General features: G+C 41.1%; 1 protein-coding gene across 1 annotated transcript in view; it reads left to right on the forward strand.

Moving 5' to 3' along the window:
- The window catches only part of MICU2 (mitochondrial calcium uptake 2), a 139,078-nt gene extending 125,548 nt beyond the window's left edge, over nt 1-13,530 (forward strand). Inside the window, exons 9-12 of the mRNA XM_058830482.1 lie at nt 6,666-6,837; nt 7,113-7,221; nt 9,933-10,090; nt 10,378-13,530. Coding sequence (XP_058686465.1) covers nt 6,666-6,837; nt 7,113-7,221; nt 9,933-10,090; nt 10,378-10,482 — 544 coding nt within the window. The 3' untranslated portion in view covers nt 10,483-13,530. The remainder of the gene's footprint in view (nt 1-6,665; nt 6,838-7,112; nt 7,222-9,932; nt 10,091-10,377) is intronic.
- Nucleotides 13,531-20,296: the final 6,766 nt, after the last annotated feature.

Below are 20,296 nucleotides of genomic sequence, written 5' to 3' on the forward strand. Positions count from 1 at the left end.
TCCATCTCAGCTGCAACGTGACAGTGGAGTTTGTTTAACATGCAGAAAGGTGAATAAAAGGATCGCTGTCTTTTTAACCTCTGCGAGGATATCACCTTTCACATGATTTTATTTGCAAGTAAATCAAGCACATCATTTCTGTGTTCCTATTGTTCAGAGAAAATGTGATTTCTATCTGATGGCCTCTCATAACACTTTACCTTCTGCGGGAAGCTATTGTTGGCTGTTTGATCAAAGTGTCACAGTGTTTTTACAAGAGATGACTGATGAGCTGTACAGACATAGATCATTGTCAAAAGCAGAAAATAATGATGGCAAATGCTTTTATCATTTTCCAAGTTCTTGCCTAGAAAGCTTTTCCATTGATCAGTGTAGTATCTAGTAGAAAGTAGAGGTGATTATGTTTGATTAGGACACACTAAAACTTGTCACATTAGTTAAGTACACAGATATTGCTGTGCTGCGGAGTCCTTAAAACTAAAAAAGAAACAACCCAAACAACCAAAGAAAAGAAAATAAAAACAAAAACAACAAAAAATTAAAATAAAAATAATTCCCAAAAAAAAACAAGAATGCTTTCATTCTGAAATTTCACTGTACTTACATGGGAGTTCTGAAAGCTGGGACCACTGTTTTCATCTCATTACTGACTTATATTTTCCTCGTGCTCCCTATTTTCAGTTTGTCTGGCATTAAAAAATCCTTTTGTAAGTGTGCAACCATCTGTATCTACATGTATACCAGCATTGTCCAAGCCTTTTAGCCCACAGTCCAAACATTTTAAAAATGTCACACAGCCACAGTTCATATACCAGGGCAATTAATTTGCCCTGTTCTCCCTTCTTTGCATTTAAATGGCACAAAGAAAATGGAAACTGTCGGCATCTCTTGGGGCAATGTGAGGCTGCTATAAACCAGTTCTTGTGCCTCTTTTCCTGCTGCCCTGAGTACAGGAAGCACATTGAGAATAGGGAGGGAAAATGGTCAGGCATCTGTCCCCAGCTGGTGCCTCTTCTTGGAAAATCACAGGTGTTGATACACACACAGGCAGTCTTCAGGCAGTGTTTTCATCAAATGTAAAGGTACTTTCAGAGATCTTCAGGCTTCTTAAGGTACGATTCAGGGAACATGAGTTCAGCTCCAGAATGAAATGAGTTCTTGTTAGTTGTATCGTCTTTAACATAGGACATTATAGTAATTATTAGTAAGAATTTACAATTTGAAAAGTAATTGTTGCCCTGGCAAATATTAGAAAATATAAATTTCTGGAGTATGTTTAGGTGTATCACAAGTAAAGGTGTGGTCTCTTATTCAAATACATCTGGAATAGTATTCTCCTGTAACATTTTAAGAAAATATAGAAGAATATGTAGTAAGCCTAAAATCATGTAACAAAAAGGGTAGATTTAGTACAGGAAGCCATCTTTCTTCTCAGAAGATCTGACCAAGTTTCTGTTTCAGATGACACCACCCAGTTTACACCTCAACAATAACGTCATCTTCTAATACCAGGTCCTGTCTTAGAGAATGTCCCCAGAATTCAAGGCTTGTTTATTGTTCTGTATGGATTTCTCCTGGTTTTTAATACAGAAATAATTTTCGGTCTTTTCCTTCTAAAAAGAAATTTAACTTGTGCTTTAATTTCCAGCTATATCAAGCATACTATCTTTTATTCTGAGTAGAAAACTATTTAGTTTTCTATTAATATTAAGGAAATATTTGTACTGACAGACACTGGGTTGTTTTTTTTTCCCTAAAAAAAGTCCCTTGCTGATCTTGTTTAAGTATGTCTAATCCCAAATAAAAGAGGAGACAGTATTTCACTCCCTAAACAGTTTACGACTGCTGCGATTTTTTTCTGTAATCTGTCCCCGAGCAAGCTTAAATCTCTCACAGTCTCCTTGAAGGAAAAAGAAAGTGCAGAGTATGGAATGGATATTCAAAATACTCTCTGTTGTATTTTTTTCTGGCATGTCTTACAAAAAAAATATTTCCCAGTGTGGTTAAACAATGGGCATCTTTCAATTGTATGAGGAAAATAAACATTTCAGTCCAGTTTATGTCATTTTCTTACCTGATTTCTTGCTTCCAAACATCTGTTTTCATCTGTTAATAGAATTTTGTACCAGAAATATTCTTTAATTATGGTTCTTTTTTAATTTCTTTATTAGGCTGAAGGTGACAAATTGTATAACCATACACAGATCATGCCTTTTTCCCTACCTATCCTGTTTCTTTCCTTCAGTATTTTGAATTCTTTGATACATTTTCTTTGGAACCTTTAATTTAAGAAGCCAGAATGACCCAGGCTGGACCCCACTGCTAGTGCTGACATTTTTGGGGGGCTGTGGTGTGTGTGTGCCAGTGCATGGATGGAGGATCTTTCAGGTATCATCATCAGCCAGCATGCCATGCTTCTGCTGTGATGACAGCTTGTACATTTTCAGTGATTTTCATCTGGGGATTTGGAATTGCTTTGCAGAAATAGAGTATGATTGCCTCCTTACTTATCTCTGTTCCTATACTTTTATCTATGTGTGTACATATAGAGAGAGAGCCATAATACATGATTACATCAGGTACAGCCAAGATCAAGCAGTGAGGGAGAACAGCAACAAAATCTGGCTTAATGATATTCCTGTCATAACTCAATCTGAATATTTCCCAAATGCTTAGTAAAGAGCTTGAGGACAAGATTTTTCTTCCTTTCCTGTGAGCTTAGCAAAAGAGTAGCTTAGTTAGTCTCTACAAAACACTTAAAAATGAAAGTGAGTTGTTTGGTTTGGAAATGCTAAGGACAGTAAATCAAAGAGGGTTTTGCTTGCAGTTCTGAAAATGATGAGATTGATTAAGTGTCTCAACGCTTGCAAACCTGAGTTTACAAGCATAGATCTAAATGTTCTCTAAAGGTCAATGGTCAAGCCTTTATTAGATTTTCTATATTCTGGTTTAAAAGTCAGCTTGCAAAAAGGCAAACTGCAGCTGGTTTGCCACAGTCTTCTGGTGCAGAGGGGGTTACCAATTCTTCAGAAGGACTTTGGTGTCCAAAAGCCAAAGCATAGTACAAATGCTGGGGTGGTATACCCACCACTATCTTTGTTGTTAGATTCCCTTCCTATAAATCAGAGCAACAGGAACTGGTCAGTTCTGTATTAAGAGTGTTAGAGCTCTGCACAGACAGTTCAGGTCAAGAGGTGGGAAAAACACTTTGCCTAACATTTCCTTTAGTGTTTCAATCTACTTCTTTGTGTGCCATAAAGAATACAATTCTTTATTCTTTTACAATACGCTTCTCCACTTGGAGGGGGAATAGCTGCATTCCTGAGGTCTCCCCTCCTTTATTACATTTTCCCTTCTATTTGTGGTGGATTAACACTATTAAAGCTGAGTTGCCAAAAGCCTTGGGAGACTCCCTCTTTCTGTAGTAGAGCCCATTACAAAATGAGGGATAAATCCTGATAAGGTTTCTGGATGCTGTTGTAACACGATAACTAATTTGGCCATTGGCCTTCAATGTGGATGTTTTAGAGAGTGTGGATAAAGTGGGCTGTCTTAAAGAAAGTGCTCTCTGTTCCTAGCCTTTTCCCCATCTTAAAAATTTATGGTATACCTCTTCTTTTTGTTACTTGGAAACGCAGAGCTTTCTTTTATTTACAACCTACTCTAGCAAAAGAGTATTCCCAGTGTAATCATTTCTTAATTGTAGAGCATATCTACAATCAGAATCCTGTATGTGAACTCTGACTCCCTACAAAGATCCCACTGACTTTGGGAGAGCAGGAATTTCATTCCTGTGCTTGTTTTCCCTAATACCTGGATACATTTTGAGGACTTCACAGCTGAAACTCATTGCACTGTGATCCAGAAGATACAGAAGCAAGTATCCCTAGTGGTGTCTTGACATTTATGTATCAAGTTTTACTTCCTAACTAGAAAGTTATTTTTAATAACTTTTAATAACTTTCACTTAAAAAAAAACCTCATTAGGATTTTTAACTCTCACATCTGGGAATAAGAGTGACCTAGAATGCCGATGCGATGATTCATAGTATTTTAATTTTTGTAATATGGGAAACTATCACATAAATTTTAAATTGCACATTTCAGCTACTGCTCCAAGTAGGATTTGATATGGCAGGAAATCTTCCCACTCTGGCTTGCCAGGAGCAAGCCTGCAAGTTGGAAATGAACTTCAATTAGTAGAGGGGGCAGAAGCAAGAACACACTAAAAATGCCACAGCCAAACCCTTCACTGTCTGCTCTGGCTTTGTTGCCCCTTTCAACAGACTGATATGTGCAGCTTGGTGGGCTCCTTCCTCATCATGGAAGAATGATTGATCTTTCAGCTTTCCTGCCTTTATTGGGTGTGGCTAGAGGGCAGGTCACCAAGGCTTGTCTGCTTAAGGAAATGCAATATTCAGAAAAGGTGGAAGAATCTATGTTGTTGCCTGTGGCTAGCAACCAGTAAAATAAATGACTGAGAGCTTGCTCCCCAAGGTAAATAGCTCAAGTCTCAAGACCTAAAGTCTGTTGCAAAATATGTCCACCTTTCATAGATAAAAATCCAAGAAAATAAAACACATTGTCTGTTTCCCTGCACCCAAGTTTTAGGCTTATTTCTGTAAGAGATCCCATTTTCAGCAACTTCTCTTCCTCCAGGCCAGACATTACATGAGTTAGAAACTACAGTCAAAGAAATTGTTCTGTACGGTCTTGGCTGTGCCTTCCAACCAACTACAAACCACACATGCCAGATACCATCTCCTCCTTGCCTGTGTTGGCCACTCTCAAAATGCAGCTGAGTGGCCCATTCAGTCTGTGCTGGGCTGACTCCATGCCTGGTCTGCATGCCAGGTCCATGCTGTTCTCTCCCTCTGCACCTCAAGCTCCCTTCCCAAGACCTGGGGGGATTCCTGGGGGCTGTGGGTGCAGGAGGGCTGCTTGTGCCAGCTCATGGAGCCGGTCTCCCTGGCACACGCTGGCTGTGGTGCTGGCCAGAGGCAGCAGTCTCCTTGTGAGTTACAAAGACAGCAGCTGGGCCTGAAAACACAAGAGCGGTTTCCAAGCTGTGCAGGGCAGCTCTCGCCACTCTGCAAGACAAGGAGCTGCCCAGTCACACTGATTGCACTACCTGAGCTGAGAGGGAGAGCCAGGGGACTTGAAAGTGTGTCAGGTCTTTAGGTGGACTGTGGAGGAACACCTTAGTGTTTGGCTATACTAGACCAGAAAAAGGCCCATAAAAAATGTGACAGCATTTTGAACCCCTCCTCACTATTACCCTTATTCAGCCTGAAACTTAATTTCACCTCCATGATCAGGCTTTCCATTTACTTGCATGTCCTGTGCTGTGAAACATTTGTTGGCCCTTTATTTGCATGTGCAGCTCTACCTGTTAGAGCGAAAAATACAAGAGAGCTTATGCTGCAACAGCAATCTTCAGCTAACCCCTTATAGACTTCACAGAGCTTCAAGCTACTAATTGTCCAAGTGATCTCATTAAAGAACTAAAGATAGCTGTGTGGACTCAAATACTGTAATTTCAAGGGAAAGAATTCAAACCCAGTGAGGCCAGGCAAACACTTATGAGCAGATGAGCCTCTCCTGATGTTGGCTACACAGACCCTTAGCTGTCCTCTTCTCCAATTAATTGCTTTGTCCTAATACAGGGGTATTTCATTCCCTCCTGTCAGTAATTTCTGCAACTCAATAAAGCAGGGTTCTTCAAAAATATGGAGGGAATTCTGGCAAGCACCACTGTTTTTAGCCTTTATTTAAAAGTCAACACTTGTTTTTGGACTGCCCAATTTCTGAAGTGGAAAATATCAAATGTATCACACCGTATTGTCTGTGTTAACTTTTTCAAAATTAATACTGGCCATCTAGACAAAAATGGGGAAACTTGAAGTTACAACTCCCAATTACAGCTCTGTATCTGCAGGTTATTACTTCCTTTTTGTAATACTTTTCTTTCTTTCCCAAAAGAAAGGGAGTCTCCTAAAAACCTTGATGTTGACTCTCTTCAGGCAGCTCTCTTCTTACCTTCCCAAACCCCTGCAACATTTTCTGTGCTCTTCTGAACTCCATACAAGTCAGTTGTAATCCTCTCTAATCTGTCCTCTAGTGAGCACAGAGCTGATTCACCAAACCTCTGTATGTAGTAATAGTCTTTAATACTATTCAGTCATCTTCTGCTACAGCAGCGATTTCAAGTTTCCTCTTTCACCTTTGTGATTATTATGGCCTCATCTTTTTAGGCACTTTGCAATCTTGTCATTCCTCTCTTATTAATATGAAACTTCATAAATCATGTGTCAGGTTTTCAGTTACCGTGTCCTTTTTCATTCATTCATTTTGCTGCTGCCTTACCGATTCTTTTACCTCCTTTATCTGTAAGTAAAACGGAGATGTCCAATGCGTCCCCAAGTTGTGCTGGCAGCAGCCGCCTGCGCAGGCCGAGAGCGCGTCCTGCCGGTGTCCTTATGGAAATGCAGCCCTGGAAACATCCGCGAGCACCGGGAAAACGAAACCAGTGGGGTATTTTAAACAACAATGCCCAAAGTGTCTGTGGCTAAGAGCCGGTGTCTGCTGCACTTAGTAGCTAAGGTAGTAGTGGTGATATGGGGATGGAAGTGTCAAGTGGTGGGTAATAATCTGTTTACACTTAGATTCATGGAAAATCTGCAAACCGAAGTCCAGGAAATGGAATTCATAAAGTTTTCAAAGGGTTTGAACGTCATGAGTAAAGAAGACTTTGCGGCGTGGTTGCTGTACTTCACTGATGAGGAAAACAATGAAATTTACTGGCAGAATGTGAAAGACAGAATCGAAGCAGGAGAGGTTGGTACCCAAAGTATGCTTTGTTTCGCTTCCTTCTTTGCATGCACAGGTTTTCATTGGAATGTGGTTATCTATGAGCTGCCGAATTAATTACTGCAGCCCTTGAATTTTATACAAGTAAGAGCAATGATAATTGGCCAACTGAGAAATACAAATACCAACAATGAGTAGGCAGTCACATCTAAACGCTAAATCCCACCAGATTTAATGACATAGAATAATTGGGATTTGAATGTATATTCATTATATATCATCTGAATTCTGTGACACTCTAGAACATCAGTTTGGAAGAATTCAAGACTTTTTGCAAGTTTACAAATAATCTGGAAGACTTTTCTATCGCCATGCAGATGTTTACTGTTGCCAATCGTCCTGTTAAACGGGGTAAGTCCTGTACACCTTTCGTATGTTTTTTTTTAAAGGAAAATAAAATTAATTTTAATTATTAAATTAATGTAAATGAGTTATCCCAAAGTACCACAGTGAAGTCTAAAAATATACTGCTCTGTATTTGGACTTAGTTCTATTTCATGAAAAAATAATAATATAAAGTTTCCAAAATGTTTTCATTTAAAAGTTCTGATGTGCTGTCATATGTGGATTAATCACAGCAGACTAAAGCATAATCATAAAATGGTTTGGGTTGGAAGACACCTTTAAAGGTCATTTTCCAAACCCTCTGCCATGGGCAGGGAATTCTGTTACTGGATCAGGTTGCTCAAATCCCCACCCAGCCAGATCTTGAACACTTTCAGTGATGGGACAGCCACAACTTTGTACAGTTTCTTCCTTATGTCCAGTCTAAATACACTGTTTTTCAGTTTGAAAGCTTTTTGCTTGTCCTGTCACTACAGGCCTTGGTAATAAAAACTCTCTTTCTTATAAACCCCCTTGATATAGTGAAAGTCCACAATAAAGTCTGCCCTGAGGTATCTTTTCTCAAGGCTGAACAACCCCAACTGTCTTGGCCTTTCTTCACTGAAGAGGTGCTCCATCACAAAAATTATCACATCATTTTTGTAGCCCTCCTCTGGACTCACTCCATGTCCTCCCTGTGCTGAGGAGGATGTGTTATGCAATTATGTCTATCAAAAAGAAACTATGTCATAAAGTGGGGTTTAAAATAAAGATTTTGAGGAGGGGAGTTGCTTCCTTCCCATATAGAAGAAAGGGGAGCAATACATCACAAGTTTTATGGTCATACAAATGTTTTTTTGTTTTAATCCTGAGGTTATTACTTACTTAGTTGTTACTCTTGAAGGACAAATATCTTAAATTATTTCAAATTAGCAACATAAAAAGTTCCTAAGGAAATGTGAGGAGGTAATAACATTCATTGAAATTAATATTTGATGAGCTCATGTGAAGAAAGATGAGAGATGTGAGAAGACAGAAAGAGAAACACATAATCTTGAAAGATAAATGTTTGGATGGGATTTGAACCAAAGAAAACGTGGGGATTTACAGCTTGTGACTTTCATTACTACTCTGTTTATGCTCTGAACCCCACTGTAATCGAAAGCAGTCAGCTGCTGAGGTAACTCACAGATGTTACGTGCCTATATGTCTAATTCTCTCCTGAATCTGGCTGAGTTCTTCATCTTGATGTTTGCATGTGTGTGTATTCACATACATATGACCATTTATTTAAAAATAAGACAGTCTTTTAGTCCTTCATTTTATTCTATACTTCTTTTTCTTCTAAGTTTGCAACTTATCTTTTCTCTCTGATAAGGTGGCCCTTCTCTGTTTGAAGATTGTTATGCCCCACTCTCGTAGAAGATCTTCATTTATTCATGTTGTGTTCAAAGAAACTACAGTGCCATGTCTGGATGTAAATTCAGCTTCAAGAGATGAAATAGTTAACATCTTTTCAAAGGCAAAATTAAGACTACTATAAACATCCCATGTTTTATGTCTTTTTCAAGTTGTGGTATATCCTTTTACAGAAGGATTTTTAACTTAATTCTATTTAAACCAACTGTGAAGTAATCAACTACATTTATACAGGAATTGTTGAAAGAGACAAAGATGAGAGCTATGTCAGGAATGCTCTTCCCTCTAGTAAACTTCAGAACTAATATTGATAACACTGTTTTTAAACAACACTTGTTTATGAAAGCAGAACCACATTAATATTGCATTTATTATTAATTGGGCAACTTACTGCAATAATCTACAATACTGCTCTACTTCAATAACCTCCAGTTCCTATTTGAAATTCACACTTCCATGATGCCTTCAAAAATGTATCCAATTCATATGTTGCAATTGTGCTTGCTATAATAAACAATAATCCTTTCACTCTTATGAGCTGCTGTTTTGCGGCAGTCTCACACACTTCCTCGTCCAAATTCTGTGCACCACAGGACCAAAAGTGGGGATAGTGGATGTTTCTATACTGCACATGGTGGTGTAAATAGAGAATAAAAGAGAGCTGAAGATGAAAGTACATCTCCACAGAGGTATGGCAGCTTTTTCTGCCACAAATCCTCAGTAACTCTTCAACATCATTTTAGAGTGGGTAGCCAACTTCTCTCAAAACCAGAACTACAGGTATCTAAAGCCATGTGATGTAAGCAGTGCATTGACCATTTGATGTTCTGTGTTTCTGAAGAGTTGCTAGGGAGATTGTTAGTTGAGGTGGAGCATATTATAACCTACTGTTCTCTGAGGAGAAGAGTTTTCTTGTAGAATGAATTGTCATGAAACTGGCTTGAGATAAGATGATAAGGTTTTTTATGAAAGGATAGTAAGGCAAACCATTCCTATGAACATTACCATTCCTGTGAACAGGTAACAGCCAAAAGTATGTAAGTGTTCATCTATTTCTAGCAAAAATTATCACTTGTACTTGAGAAGTAGTGCATTGCTAAGCTTATAATAAAATTAATAAAGATAGTGTTAAAGAGAAGCTCAAGAATGGAGGAACTGAAGCCTCCTATTAGTTTACTAGTTTATACATCCCAAATTTTCCAAGTAGGATACCCATGAGCCATTGTAAATTGTACAGGATCCTGCTATTTATAGGTTTTCCATTTTCTTTGCAAGTTCAGTCACCTGTGATGTAATATTATTACTATTATCTTTATTAGCTGAGTTCAAGAGAGCAGTGAAGGTGGCAACAGGACAGGATCTATCAGATAATGTTTTGGATACCATCTTCAAGATCTTTGATCTAGATGGAGATGACTGCCTCAGCCACAGCGAGTTTCTTGGAGTCCTGAGGAACCGAATTCATCGAGGTTTGAGGGTAACAAGCTGTCATAATTGTTTGTAAATACTACAGATGATTGCTACAGCTCTCTTGTAACTGCTTGTAGAAACACAGGTGGAGTCAATGAATAGAAAAAAATATGTATTTTAAACTGCATAATCCTTACTGCATATGAATCTGTGAGGAGAGCTGCCACTAAGAGCTTGTTATTACACATGTGAACTATGTAAGGAGCAGCACAACATTATATATTGTATTTACACAGTCTGTGAACAGCAGTCTTTTTCATGTGAATGCTAAACACACTTTAACTTTATTGACAGGTACCACAGCAGCAAGGCATTCAAGGTTTCTGGAAGTGTGTGAAAAAAGAAAGCATCAAAGAAGTCAAAGAACTGTGGAAACAAACTGGGAAAAGTCCTTTTTAAAGCAGTCCATTTTTCTTTTGCTTAAGTGGTTTTTCTTTAGGGGAGTTTGTCTGTCCTGTTTACATAATAACTAAATCAAAAATACTCCGTTTTTTTAGCTATAGTTAAAGTTTAATTAACCCAGACTCTAATGCAGTAGTTTTATAATCGTTCCAATGCAATCAGTTTGGTTTACAGAACTGGTATTGCTTTTGACCTCCATACAGAAGCACTCTTGTTCTGGGGAATAGTGTTGTTTGCTGCCCTGTGGAGTCTGGCCCTGCACTGTGGGATACAGGATGCACAAGACTGAATAACAGCCCCAGGCAGGAACATCACAGCAGTATCATCTCCTGTTGAAGGAGTGGACATCATCTCAGCCAGTAACACAGCAGCTCTCCTTCTCCAGCAAGAGCAGAGGTCCACAAGGCAAAATCACTTTCACAACACATTTTAAACCAAGTTATCCTAAACCAAAGGGAAAATTCACACCTTGTTACGGGGATCTGCTGAGGTGCTGGTTTCTGGTGCTTGAGTCCACCAGTTCCTGTGGGGGTGTCTGGTTTGTCTGCCTTCATGGTGTTAATATGAAACTGGAAATACAAGACTGATAGGCTTGATGCAAGGTTTAAAAGTTGTACATTGATCAATGAGTGTGCATTGAGTGTCTCAGACCTCTTCCACATAGTATAAATGAGAAGAAAAAATGCTCAGTCTGTTAAACACAGTGGTAGCTACAATTTGACTCATGACTATTGTGCTTTAATTGTATGGCAGAGGATGAATGCGTAACAAGCAGTTGTTTTATCTTACTAAAGGTTGTGACAGGGAAACCTGAAGTATCTCAGGAATTCAAGGTTATAATGAGCAATTGTTGATTTAATATGTCCAATAAAAAACAAATACAAATGTTTGTTAGTCCAAATGCAAAGTTAGACCTAAGATCTTAAATACTAAAAGGAGGAACAAATAAAAACTTACACTTGGAAATTACAGGTAATCATTTTTTAGCAATAACACAAGGTGCATATCTGTGTACACAGATGTGCATGTTACATGTTTTGTCTTTCTTACAATCCCAGGAGCCAGTAGCCGGGTCCAGATCACTCTTCCTGGCTGGCCACAATATATAGGAGATAGACTTATCTCTAAAGCTGTCAAGGTTCTTCTTCCTTCCCCCTCTCAGTTGCCTGACTTGTCTTGGCTGGGGTGAAAGCTTAACCTTCCAGGACAGGTTTGTGATACCAGAGATAATAGATTCAAAAGGTGGACTAGGGGAATGTCTCAAGAAAAATAACCAAGAGATCTCAACACTCATTGAGGTAATATCCATCCGTTTTTTTGCATGACATCAGCTATGTTTGCCTCAAAGTTGTAAATAAGCTCAATATGTGGTGCTGGCTTGTCATTTCTTTGGGTTTTGTGAGAAGAGGGGAAATTTCCATGATAGGTAAGATATCAGGGCAGCTCTCACTCAGTGCAGGGACAGAAGAGAATGCATTGGGAAACCCTAAAGGTCCCACCTAAGGAATACTGAGATTACTGAGAATGTGTTTGATGTGTCAGTAGCTGTCACCTTTGTGCTGAGGACAAGTCCTAGTGCCCAAGCCTTGGCGTAGTGATCTCTGCTAGGGAACACAGTGAGAGGCCTGCAAAGCAACTCTTCCCTCATGGCCTCAGCTTGGAGTTTTAATCTAAAGTGTTGAAGACAAAATGCTTGTAGTCCTTTCAAGGACATGTACCCAGAACAAGACCATGCCTGTGGGGATGTCTCGAGACTGTCTGGAAGATCAGGCACCAGTGACCATTAAGGATCCCTCTTCCCCCAGGAAAAAATCCATATGAAATTAACCATGTGGAAAGAATCCAAATCCAGTAAACACCTCAGCTTCCTCCCCTCAAACTGAGCTCACGCAGTTCTATGTGGGCAGCAGGATAGCAGGTGGCTGGCTTGCTTCGTGTGTTTGGAAATTGTTTGTTGCTTCTGGTGGTGGGAGCAAAGGTGGGACTGGCACCACAGTACCATGGCCAGCTGCACTTCACCAAATTATCAAAAAAATTACACTATTGAAAAAGAGCATCCATGGCACTAAACCGTGTGTGTGTGTTCACCCAAAGTGTGCTTTGTGGCTTTACTGCAAGGCTGCCTTTTATTTGTTGCTGTTAATATTTTGGCAAATTGTTTTTACTTTGGAGTGGAAATTATTCCCTATCATTTTATTCTGTGTGAAGTTAATAGGGTTTATGATGTTTTGTATGGCTTTTGTGGTTTCTTTTGTTTACTAATTACTTCCTTCTTACAAGCTGTTTGGTTTTCCTTTGGAAAAATCAACTCATTTAGCTTTAGTGTATTTAGAAGTTTTAATTCCTCAGTGCTCATTTCTATCTGGGTTTGTGCAATCAACACTGTCTGCTTTCAGGGATCTCAAGTTTTATTTTTCAGCAAAAGCTTTGGTGTCAAATTCAGAGGAAAAGCAAAGAGATATGCTTGAGTTTTATACTAATTTTGTATCTATAGTGAAAAAAAAATTTTGATTGGAAATTAAAATAGAGATATGCATCATTTTCAGAAGTTATCCTGAAAGTGCACCTGGGAAGGAACTCCTTTAAAGGCCAGACATGACTTGGCCATCAGGCTTGAAGAATCAGACTTGGTATTTAATTTGTAAGTTTATTGTTATTTGTCAACTAAAATGCTTTATAAAAGAGTCTAAAAATAATTTCTCATTTTTAATATCTTAGATTGAAAGAGATGTTTATATATTTATAAATTTATAAATCCTGATTTATAAAAAAATTCATTATAATTGAAGTGTTTGATGTTTTAGTTAGTTCCTTTTAGTCACTGTATGGTATTTGCAGCCTGTCTGCGAGCATTTCTCAATAAAATTTAGTTAAGGTTTATGCCAGCTAGCAATCTAAACATATCACTTGTGACTTGTTTTAACATTAGGAACTCTTCCTCTGAACAGAAGTATATATAAAAGCTAAATAGAATTGATTTTTTTTTTAAATCTATCGCATTGCATCTGAATTTTACATGGAATAAAGATGAACATGTTTCACGTTGCAGAAGTCTCAAAAATTGATACAACATAGCAAAAGGATACACAAAGCAAGTGCAGTCACAGTGTATAACTTCTTTACAGAATTTTGGTGGTTGTATCCCCATAATAACACTTTTTACATTTCTTTGTTTGTTTAAGATAATATCTAAGAACCATTCATTCTTCATTACCAAAGGAAGCAAAGGCAAAAATGTAGTGTGATATACTAGAAATAACAGAAACTCACTGGTTGTTTCTAGAAATTAATTCTGGTGTCTCAGTTTGTAAAAGCCTCTTTCTAAAAGCAAAATCCCTCTGTATTCGAACCAAGTTGGCAGATTTTAACAAAACAGGCAACCATGAGGAGTACATAGCAGACAAACAGCCAGGCCATTGACTGTGGTTTCATGGCACTTCACGTGTTCAGTGCATAGAACAAAAAAAAAGGATCACTTCCCAATAAAGGGCAAGAATGGGAACAACCATGTTTCTTAGAGGAAGGATAAAATTCAAGTATAGTGACCATATTTTGACTAAAACATAGAAATGGATCGATAAGTGTATATCAAAATTTAAAAATACAGGTTTTTTCTCATGCCAGAGTCCTCAGAGGAGATGGCAAGCATGCCTCATACCTTCAGTTTTAATTTTTCCTATAAAATAGTCACAGCTGGGTCAGGAAACTACTCCAATGCAGAAGAAAAAAAGTTCAGTCGTTCTAAACACAAAATATGTGCTTATATGATGTGGTCATTATTAGTGAGATCCAAGTGGCTTCAACAAACAGCTCCTTTAATGCAGTTGGTCACAAGGGAAGCATGAAGATGAACGTGGCAGATGTAGGCACACTCTTCTAGTGCCCAGCTGGCCATAGAAGTTCCTCCTGCAGAAGCTGAAGAAGTCACCCAATAAGAAGCTGAAAGCCCTTTGCAGAACAGAAAACCTGAGAGACTTGAGCATGCACAAAATTAATCAGCAAACAAGTGCATGTCTCCTCACTCATTTATTTGAATGTTTCCTGTTGGCTTTGTTTATTAAACAATTCCTAGTTGATTCAATAATGAAAAAAATCATACAGCATATGTGGAGACAGATTTCCCATTAGGCTGGTATTGGCTTAGTTAATAATGTTTCCACTTCATTAACTGGAGTGCCCTAGCATAGAGCTCTGCTTGCTGTCCTCAGCAGCCCGGCCGCTGCTCCTGCACACCGGCAGTGCAGGGAGCCTGCTCAGCGCTGCTCCCACCTGCCCTGGGAAGTAAAATGCCATGGTTTTCCTCACCTGTGTGCCCATTGTGAGTTTAGGTTGGATAGTAGGGAAGAATACTTCAGATAAAGGGTTAGCAAGCCCTGGAACAGGCTGCGCAGAGAGGCAGTTGTGTCACCATCCCTGGAAGTGTTGAAAAGATGTGTAGATGTGGCACTTGGGGACATGGTTTAGTGGTGGTAGATGTGGCAATGCTGGGTTAATGGATGGACTTGATGATCTTGGAAGTCTTTTTTTAAATGACTCTGTGATTCTCTTCTGCCTCTGGCAGAAGGCTGGCCTGCCTTCCCAGGCTGACAGAGTGGTGGATGGCATCAGGCTGTGGGAGAATGGACATAACACCTTGCAGAACACTGTTTATGACTGGGTTTATGCTGGCCAGATTTCAGACACATAGATTTGAAAAGCTGGGAGGAGGAATATTCCATAGGTAATTCAGAGGAATGTGGGGGAGTTTTTCTCATGGGATTTCAGATGAAAGCTCGCTGCTCTGAAACAGCCTTGGAGGCCCTGGCCTTTCTCCATGGACTGCAGAAGGAGCACAGGAGATGTGCCTCGCTGAACTAAACCTGTACTTTGTGAATGCCACGAGCACTTTTCCTGGAGAAAGGATGTTCTACAGAGGTGTTCTACAATAACACTGTGCCTCAGGTCCACTGCTTTAGGGGAAATTTGTCAGTTTTAGTGTTAGCCCATGGAGCAATTGGTAGCTCGAAATGACCTCAAAGAAAACCAACTGTTTTAAGACTTTTCAATAAAGTATTTTATTTTTTTCATCTTTTTCAGGATACAGATTTTGTGTTTTAAATCATGTGGCCTCGTACTCTGTTTTAATCTACTTTGAAATTGATACTGAGTGAGCAAACATTACTGAAAACACTGTATACGTCACTTAAATAATGCACAGAAGGTAATTCCTAGAGCAATGGCAGATGAGTTACAGGGTAGAAGATTACATTCACTATTGAAAAGAAAGGATACCAAAATATGATGCTTTGCCACTAACCTTTAGAAAAGGAGACTAATGAAATGATAAGTCCTAAAGTTAAAAGAAACAATATTACTAGAAGAAATGGAAAGCTAGTAGAATAAATAAAAAATTCAGGAAACATTAATATCACTGCTAAAAGGATGCTAGATAAGGAAAGAGCAAATCAATATGGCTGAAAATAAGGTTTTTGAAATGCTGTTTGACCAAAAGTGCATCCTCACAATTTATAAATTTGATCCAATGCAAACAAGGGCTACTAATCACTGCTAGTTGGTGTGTACAAGATTACATGATCTGTACTGGAATGTGAAGAGAAAATACTTTACCTAATCTCAGTTGGTTTTATGTGTACATCAGAAATGCAAAGCCTCCAAAAAATAAATTTGTCACATATTACACACAATAAATGAGAGAAATAATGGTTTTGGGTCAGTCTCCATCTAAGAGGTTGGGTTGCTTCTGCCTGGGGATTGTATGCTCCTAGAATTTAAGATGAGCTACTTTTAGAGGGAAAAAATACTGAAGCAAAATGGAGATTAAATTGTTGTAGATTACAAGAACGAAATAGTACAGAGAGTAATTCTGAGTAGGAGGAGTGTTTGCAGTGCCTTGCTCTGGGACCAACGAACATCTGGAAAAATGCAACAGACCCAAACTGCTGCTGAGGCTGCAAAGGGAAATGTTTAACTTCTCTTACACATTCTTTAATGTGGCTAAAGCAGGTGGGCAGCCAGAAGTGGAGGTGTGATGTGAAATGGAAGCCTTTTTTTCAATATTTGACAATCACGGGATCCAGTGAGAATGTGGTGAGCAGCTGTTTCCACAACATGGCGTTCTGAATTGCTCTTCAGCTTCCCAGAGTCTGCTCCAAGTGTCAAGTCCCTCTCCACAAGGGAGGAAAAGTTTGCACAAGCAAACAAACAGGCAGCAAAGTTTGCACAAGCTGCACTGAAGCCATTTGAAGCCAAACAGGTGTTCAGCGATACTTAGCAGCTTCCTTACATCCTGCTTGGCTTCTATTCAAGGAGCTGATTTCTTCTCAAGAGGTCCTTGTAGAGACATCCCAGGTGGCTTTCAGAAGTGGAAGATGATAGTTCTGCCAGCTGTGCCAAGGGGCTTCTTGTGCAGCAAAACTCCTCTGTGGGGAGCACTGTCTGGGCATAAATAGTCCCTCTCTGCCACCTCACAACCTTGGTGTTGTCCTTGTTTAATTCAGTCTCACTGCACTTCCTGACATGGAAACACTACATGGAAATGTTGCTGAATAGTAGCTGGTTAAAAATAATTTGTTCTGTCCAAGGTTTATGCTGCAGCCACTGGTTTTCCATCTGTCTGATGCAGAACTGAAATGCCAGCCGTGTCACAGCTTCCAGCTTTGCCAGCGTCAGACTCTATCCAAACCACATGTGGTGGCAGCTCCTGCAGCTCACTGTGGACCTGCTGAAAATGGGGAATGTCAACACAAACATGGCTCCTGTGATACCTTTGTGGGTAAAACTGGAGTCAGCATCAACAGGGAAGACTGGGATAGGGAGGATCATGTTGGATCCCCTCACATCTTCCCTTGCAGAGTGAATTGTTTGCTGGCTAAGCCTATTTATTCATGGGTGTGCTCCTCGGTCTTCATGTTAGGAATTGTGCTTATTGTGAAGGGTCATGGGATTTTGTCAGAAGAGTTGGTGGAAGCACAGCCAAGAGGATGGTCAATGCACAGGAACAGCCAGCTACACACAGCACATGCTCGGTAAAAGTTGTTTGGAACTTTGCTTCCCAAGTGCAGGTCCCTTGTCCTTAGATTCCTGAAGGTTTGGAAGTACAATGTCTCTCCACTGAATGCACTACTAAGAAACACACCAATTAAATGATTAAAAGAACACAGAAGTATCAAACTAAGGTAGAATCAGGTACTTCTAAAAGCATTATTAACAAGTGTTATTTCAACACCAAGAATTTGAATCCTTTCCCATTGGCTGAGGCCAAGTGTTAACAGTCCTATAAGATCTTAAGGTAAAGCACATGCCAGCAGTTGTGGCATGTTTTGATACCCTTATAAAAAGAATCATGAAATCATTAAGGTTGGAAGAGACCTCTAAGTTCATCAAATCCAATTGCTAACCCAGCACTGCCACCTTCACCACTCAAGCATGTCCCCAGGTGCCATGATTAATGAAGGTGACTGGAACTGGAATACTTTAACTACACTTTAATTATATCCCTGATGTGCTAATACATCAGACCAAGACTGTCCTAGTTCACATTAAATCCAGACTGCTCCATCCTTGTCAGTACTTCTTGTCAGAGTGATAACCCCATAACCAAGATGCTGTCCATTTGACCAGTCACTCCTCCCTTGCCTTACAGCTCTCCACTAGGATTGGGCCACACCAAGTTCTTACACCAGCTCTCTCCCTCTCCTGCAGTCCCTTTCTTTTGCAGCCCTTGCATTTCTGCATACCATCTTGCAATCCCTTTCCCTGCTGCCCTGATCCTGTTCCCATAAACAGCGTGCACAAGCATGCACGTACCCAGAGTTGATCCCAGACTGATCATCTTTCCATGATCCCTGGGCACATGTCCCTGCTCCCTGTACATCAGGACCACACGTCACTGCTTCATTCCTCTGCTCTGATACGCAGATGAACACCCACACACACATTCCCACACATACAAAGGCTGTGTCTTGGGCATTTGGCCAGAGTGTCCCCTCCCAGTTAGCAGTTCAGAGGATCACAGAGAGGTTTGGGTTGGAAGAGACCTTAATGATTGTTAAATTTCAACCCCTCTGCCATGGGCAGGGACACCTTCCACTAGATCAGGTTGCTCACGTCCCCATCCAGTCTGGCCTTGAACTCTTCCTGGAATGGGGCCGTAAAAGGCTCACAGGCTTCTGAATTCCTGATAATCTCCTTAGAATTTGTTATGTCACTAGCAGGTGAGGGTGAGAGGAAATGACCTTAATTTGCACCAGGGAAGGTACAGATTAGATATTAGAATAACATGTTTTTTCACTCAAAGGGTAGTCAGGCATTGGAATAAGTTGCCCAGGGAGGTGGTGGGGTTGCTGTCTCTGGAAGTGTTCAAGGGGAACACTTGTTCTGGATGTGGCACCTGGGGACATGGTTTAGGGGTGATTATGCTGGTGCTGGGCTGACACTTGTTATGTTGAAGGTCTCTTCCAGTCTCGATGATTCTGTGATTCTGTGACCAGGCAACTGCCCCTGTCCTGCCAAGGCAATCTCACTGCCCCTGCCCACCGCACCAGCTTCAGGGGCTCACAGGGATTGTGGGGCACCTGCCCCACCCAGTCCTGTTGTGCCCAAGCCTTCTTTCAGGGCACTCTTTGGAGCTGTTCCAGCCTCACCCCTCACCCTATGGATGCTGTCTGTATCCTATAGATGGGATGCTATCTGTTCCCTACGGACGCTGTCTGTTCCCTGTGGACTCTCTCTGTTCCCTGTGGATGCTGTCTGTTCCCTGTGGACTCTCTCTGTTCCCTGTGGATGCTGTCTGTTCCCTACGGACACTCTCTGTTCCCTGTGAATGCTGTCTGTTCCCTGTGGACGCTGTCTGTTCCCCATGGACTCTGTTCCCTATGGATGCTGTCTGTCCCGTTCCCCTCGGCTCGGGCAGCCCCTCCCGCCGCCGCCAGGTGGTGCCGGAGCGCTGCGGGAGCCGCCTGCGGGCCGCGCTCCTGGGCGAGCAGCCTCTGGCTCGGCAGGGAGATGGGGATATTTGCCATGGCGAGGGCCATTCCGACCCCGGCATCCCAGTGCCAGAGTAAGGATAAAGATTTCAGGCGCTCCGGAGGCCGAGCCCCCCAAGGCAGCGGCGGCCGCCGCTGTCAGGCGCTCAGGAAGCAGCCGATAAAGCAAACAGCAGTGAGTCATTTCTAAGTTCCCTTTGCGGCACCCAGGATGCTGCTTGAGCGGTGTAAGTACTCAAGTGCGAACACAGGCAGGCAGCAGCCCGGCAGCGCCCGGGTACGAGTGCCCGGAGCTGTCCCACAGCCTTCCTGCCCGGCACCGACCCGCCCAGCCAGGACGGCGGAAAAGAGAAAAACCTGGAGGTTTAAGGCCAGGTTTTATGGCTGGAGGAGCATCTCACCCCGAGATGGCACCGGCGGTTCGAACAGAGCGAGGCGGAGGGCGGCAGGCCCCCGAGGTGCATGGCGAAGGATGGATGCATGGGGAAGAATGTGGCCGGCAGGTCGAGGAAGGGGATCCTCCCCCACGACTCAGCCCCACTGAGGCCACATCTGCAGTGCTGTGTCCCATTCTGGGCTCCTCAGTACCAGAGAGAGAAGTTGCTACTGGAGAGGGTCCCGTGGAGGACCACAAGGATGATGAAGGACCTGGAGCATGTCTCTTATCAGGAGACGCTCTAGGAACTGGGCCTGTTTAGTCTAGAGAAGAGAAGACTGAGTGGAAATCTTGTCAATACATATCAGTATCTCCAAGGCAGGTGCCAAGGGGATGGTGCGTGGCTCTTTTCTATGGTGCCCCAATGACAGGACGAGGAGCAATGGCCATA

This window comes from Poecile atricapillus, chromosome 1, assembly GCF_030490865.1.
Source record: "Poecile atricapillus isolate bPoeAtr1 chromosome 1, bPoeAtr1.hap1, whole genome shotgun sequence".
Lineage (NCBI taxonomy): Eukaryota > Metazoa > Chordata > Aves > Passeriformes > Paridae > Poecile > Poecile atricapillus.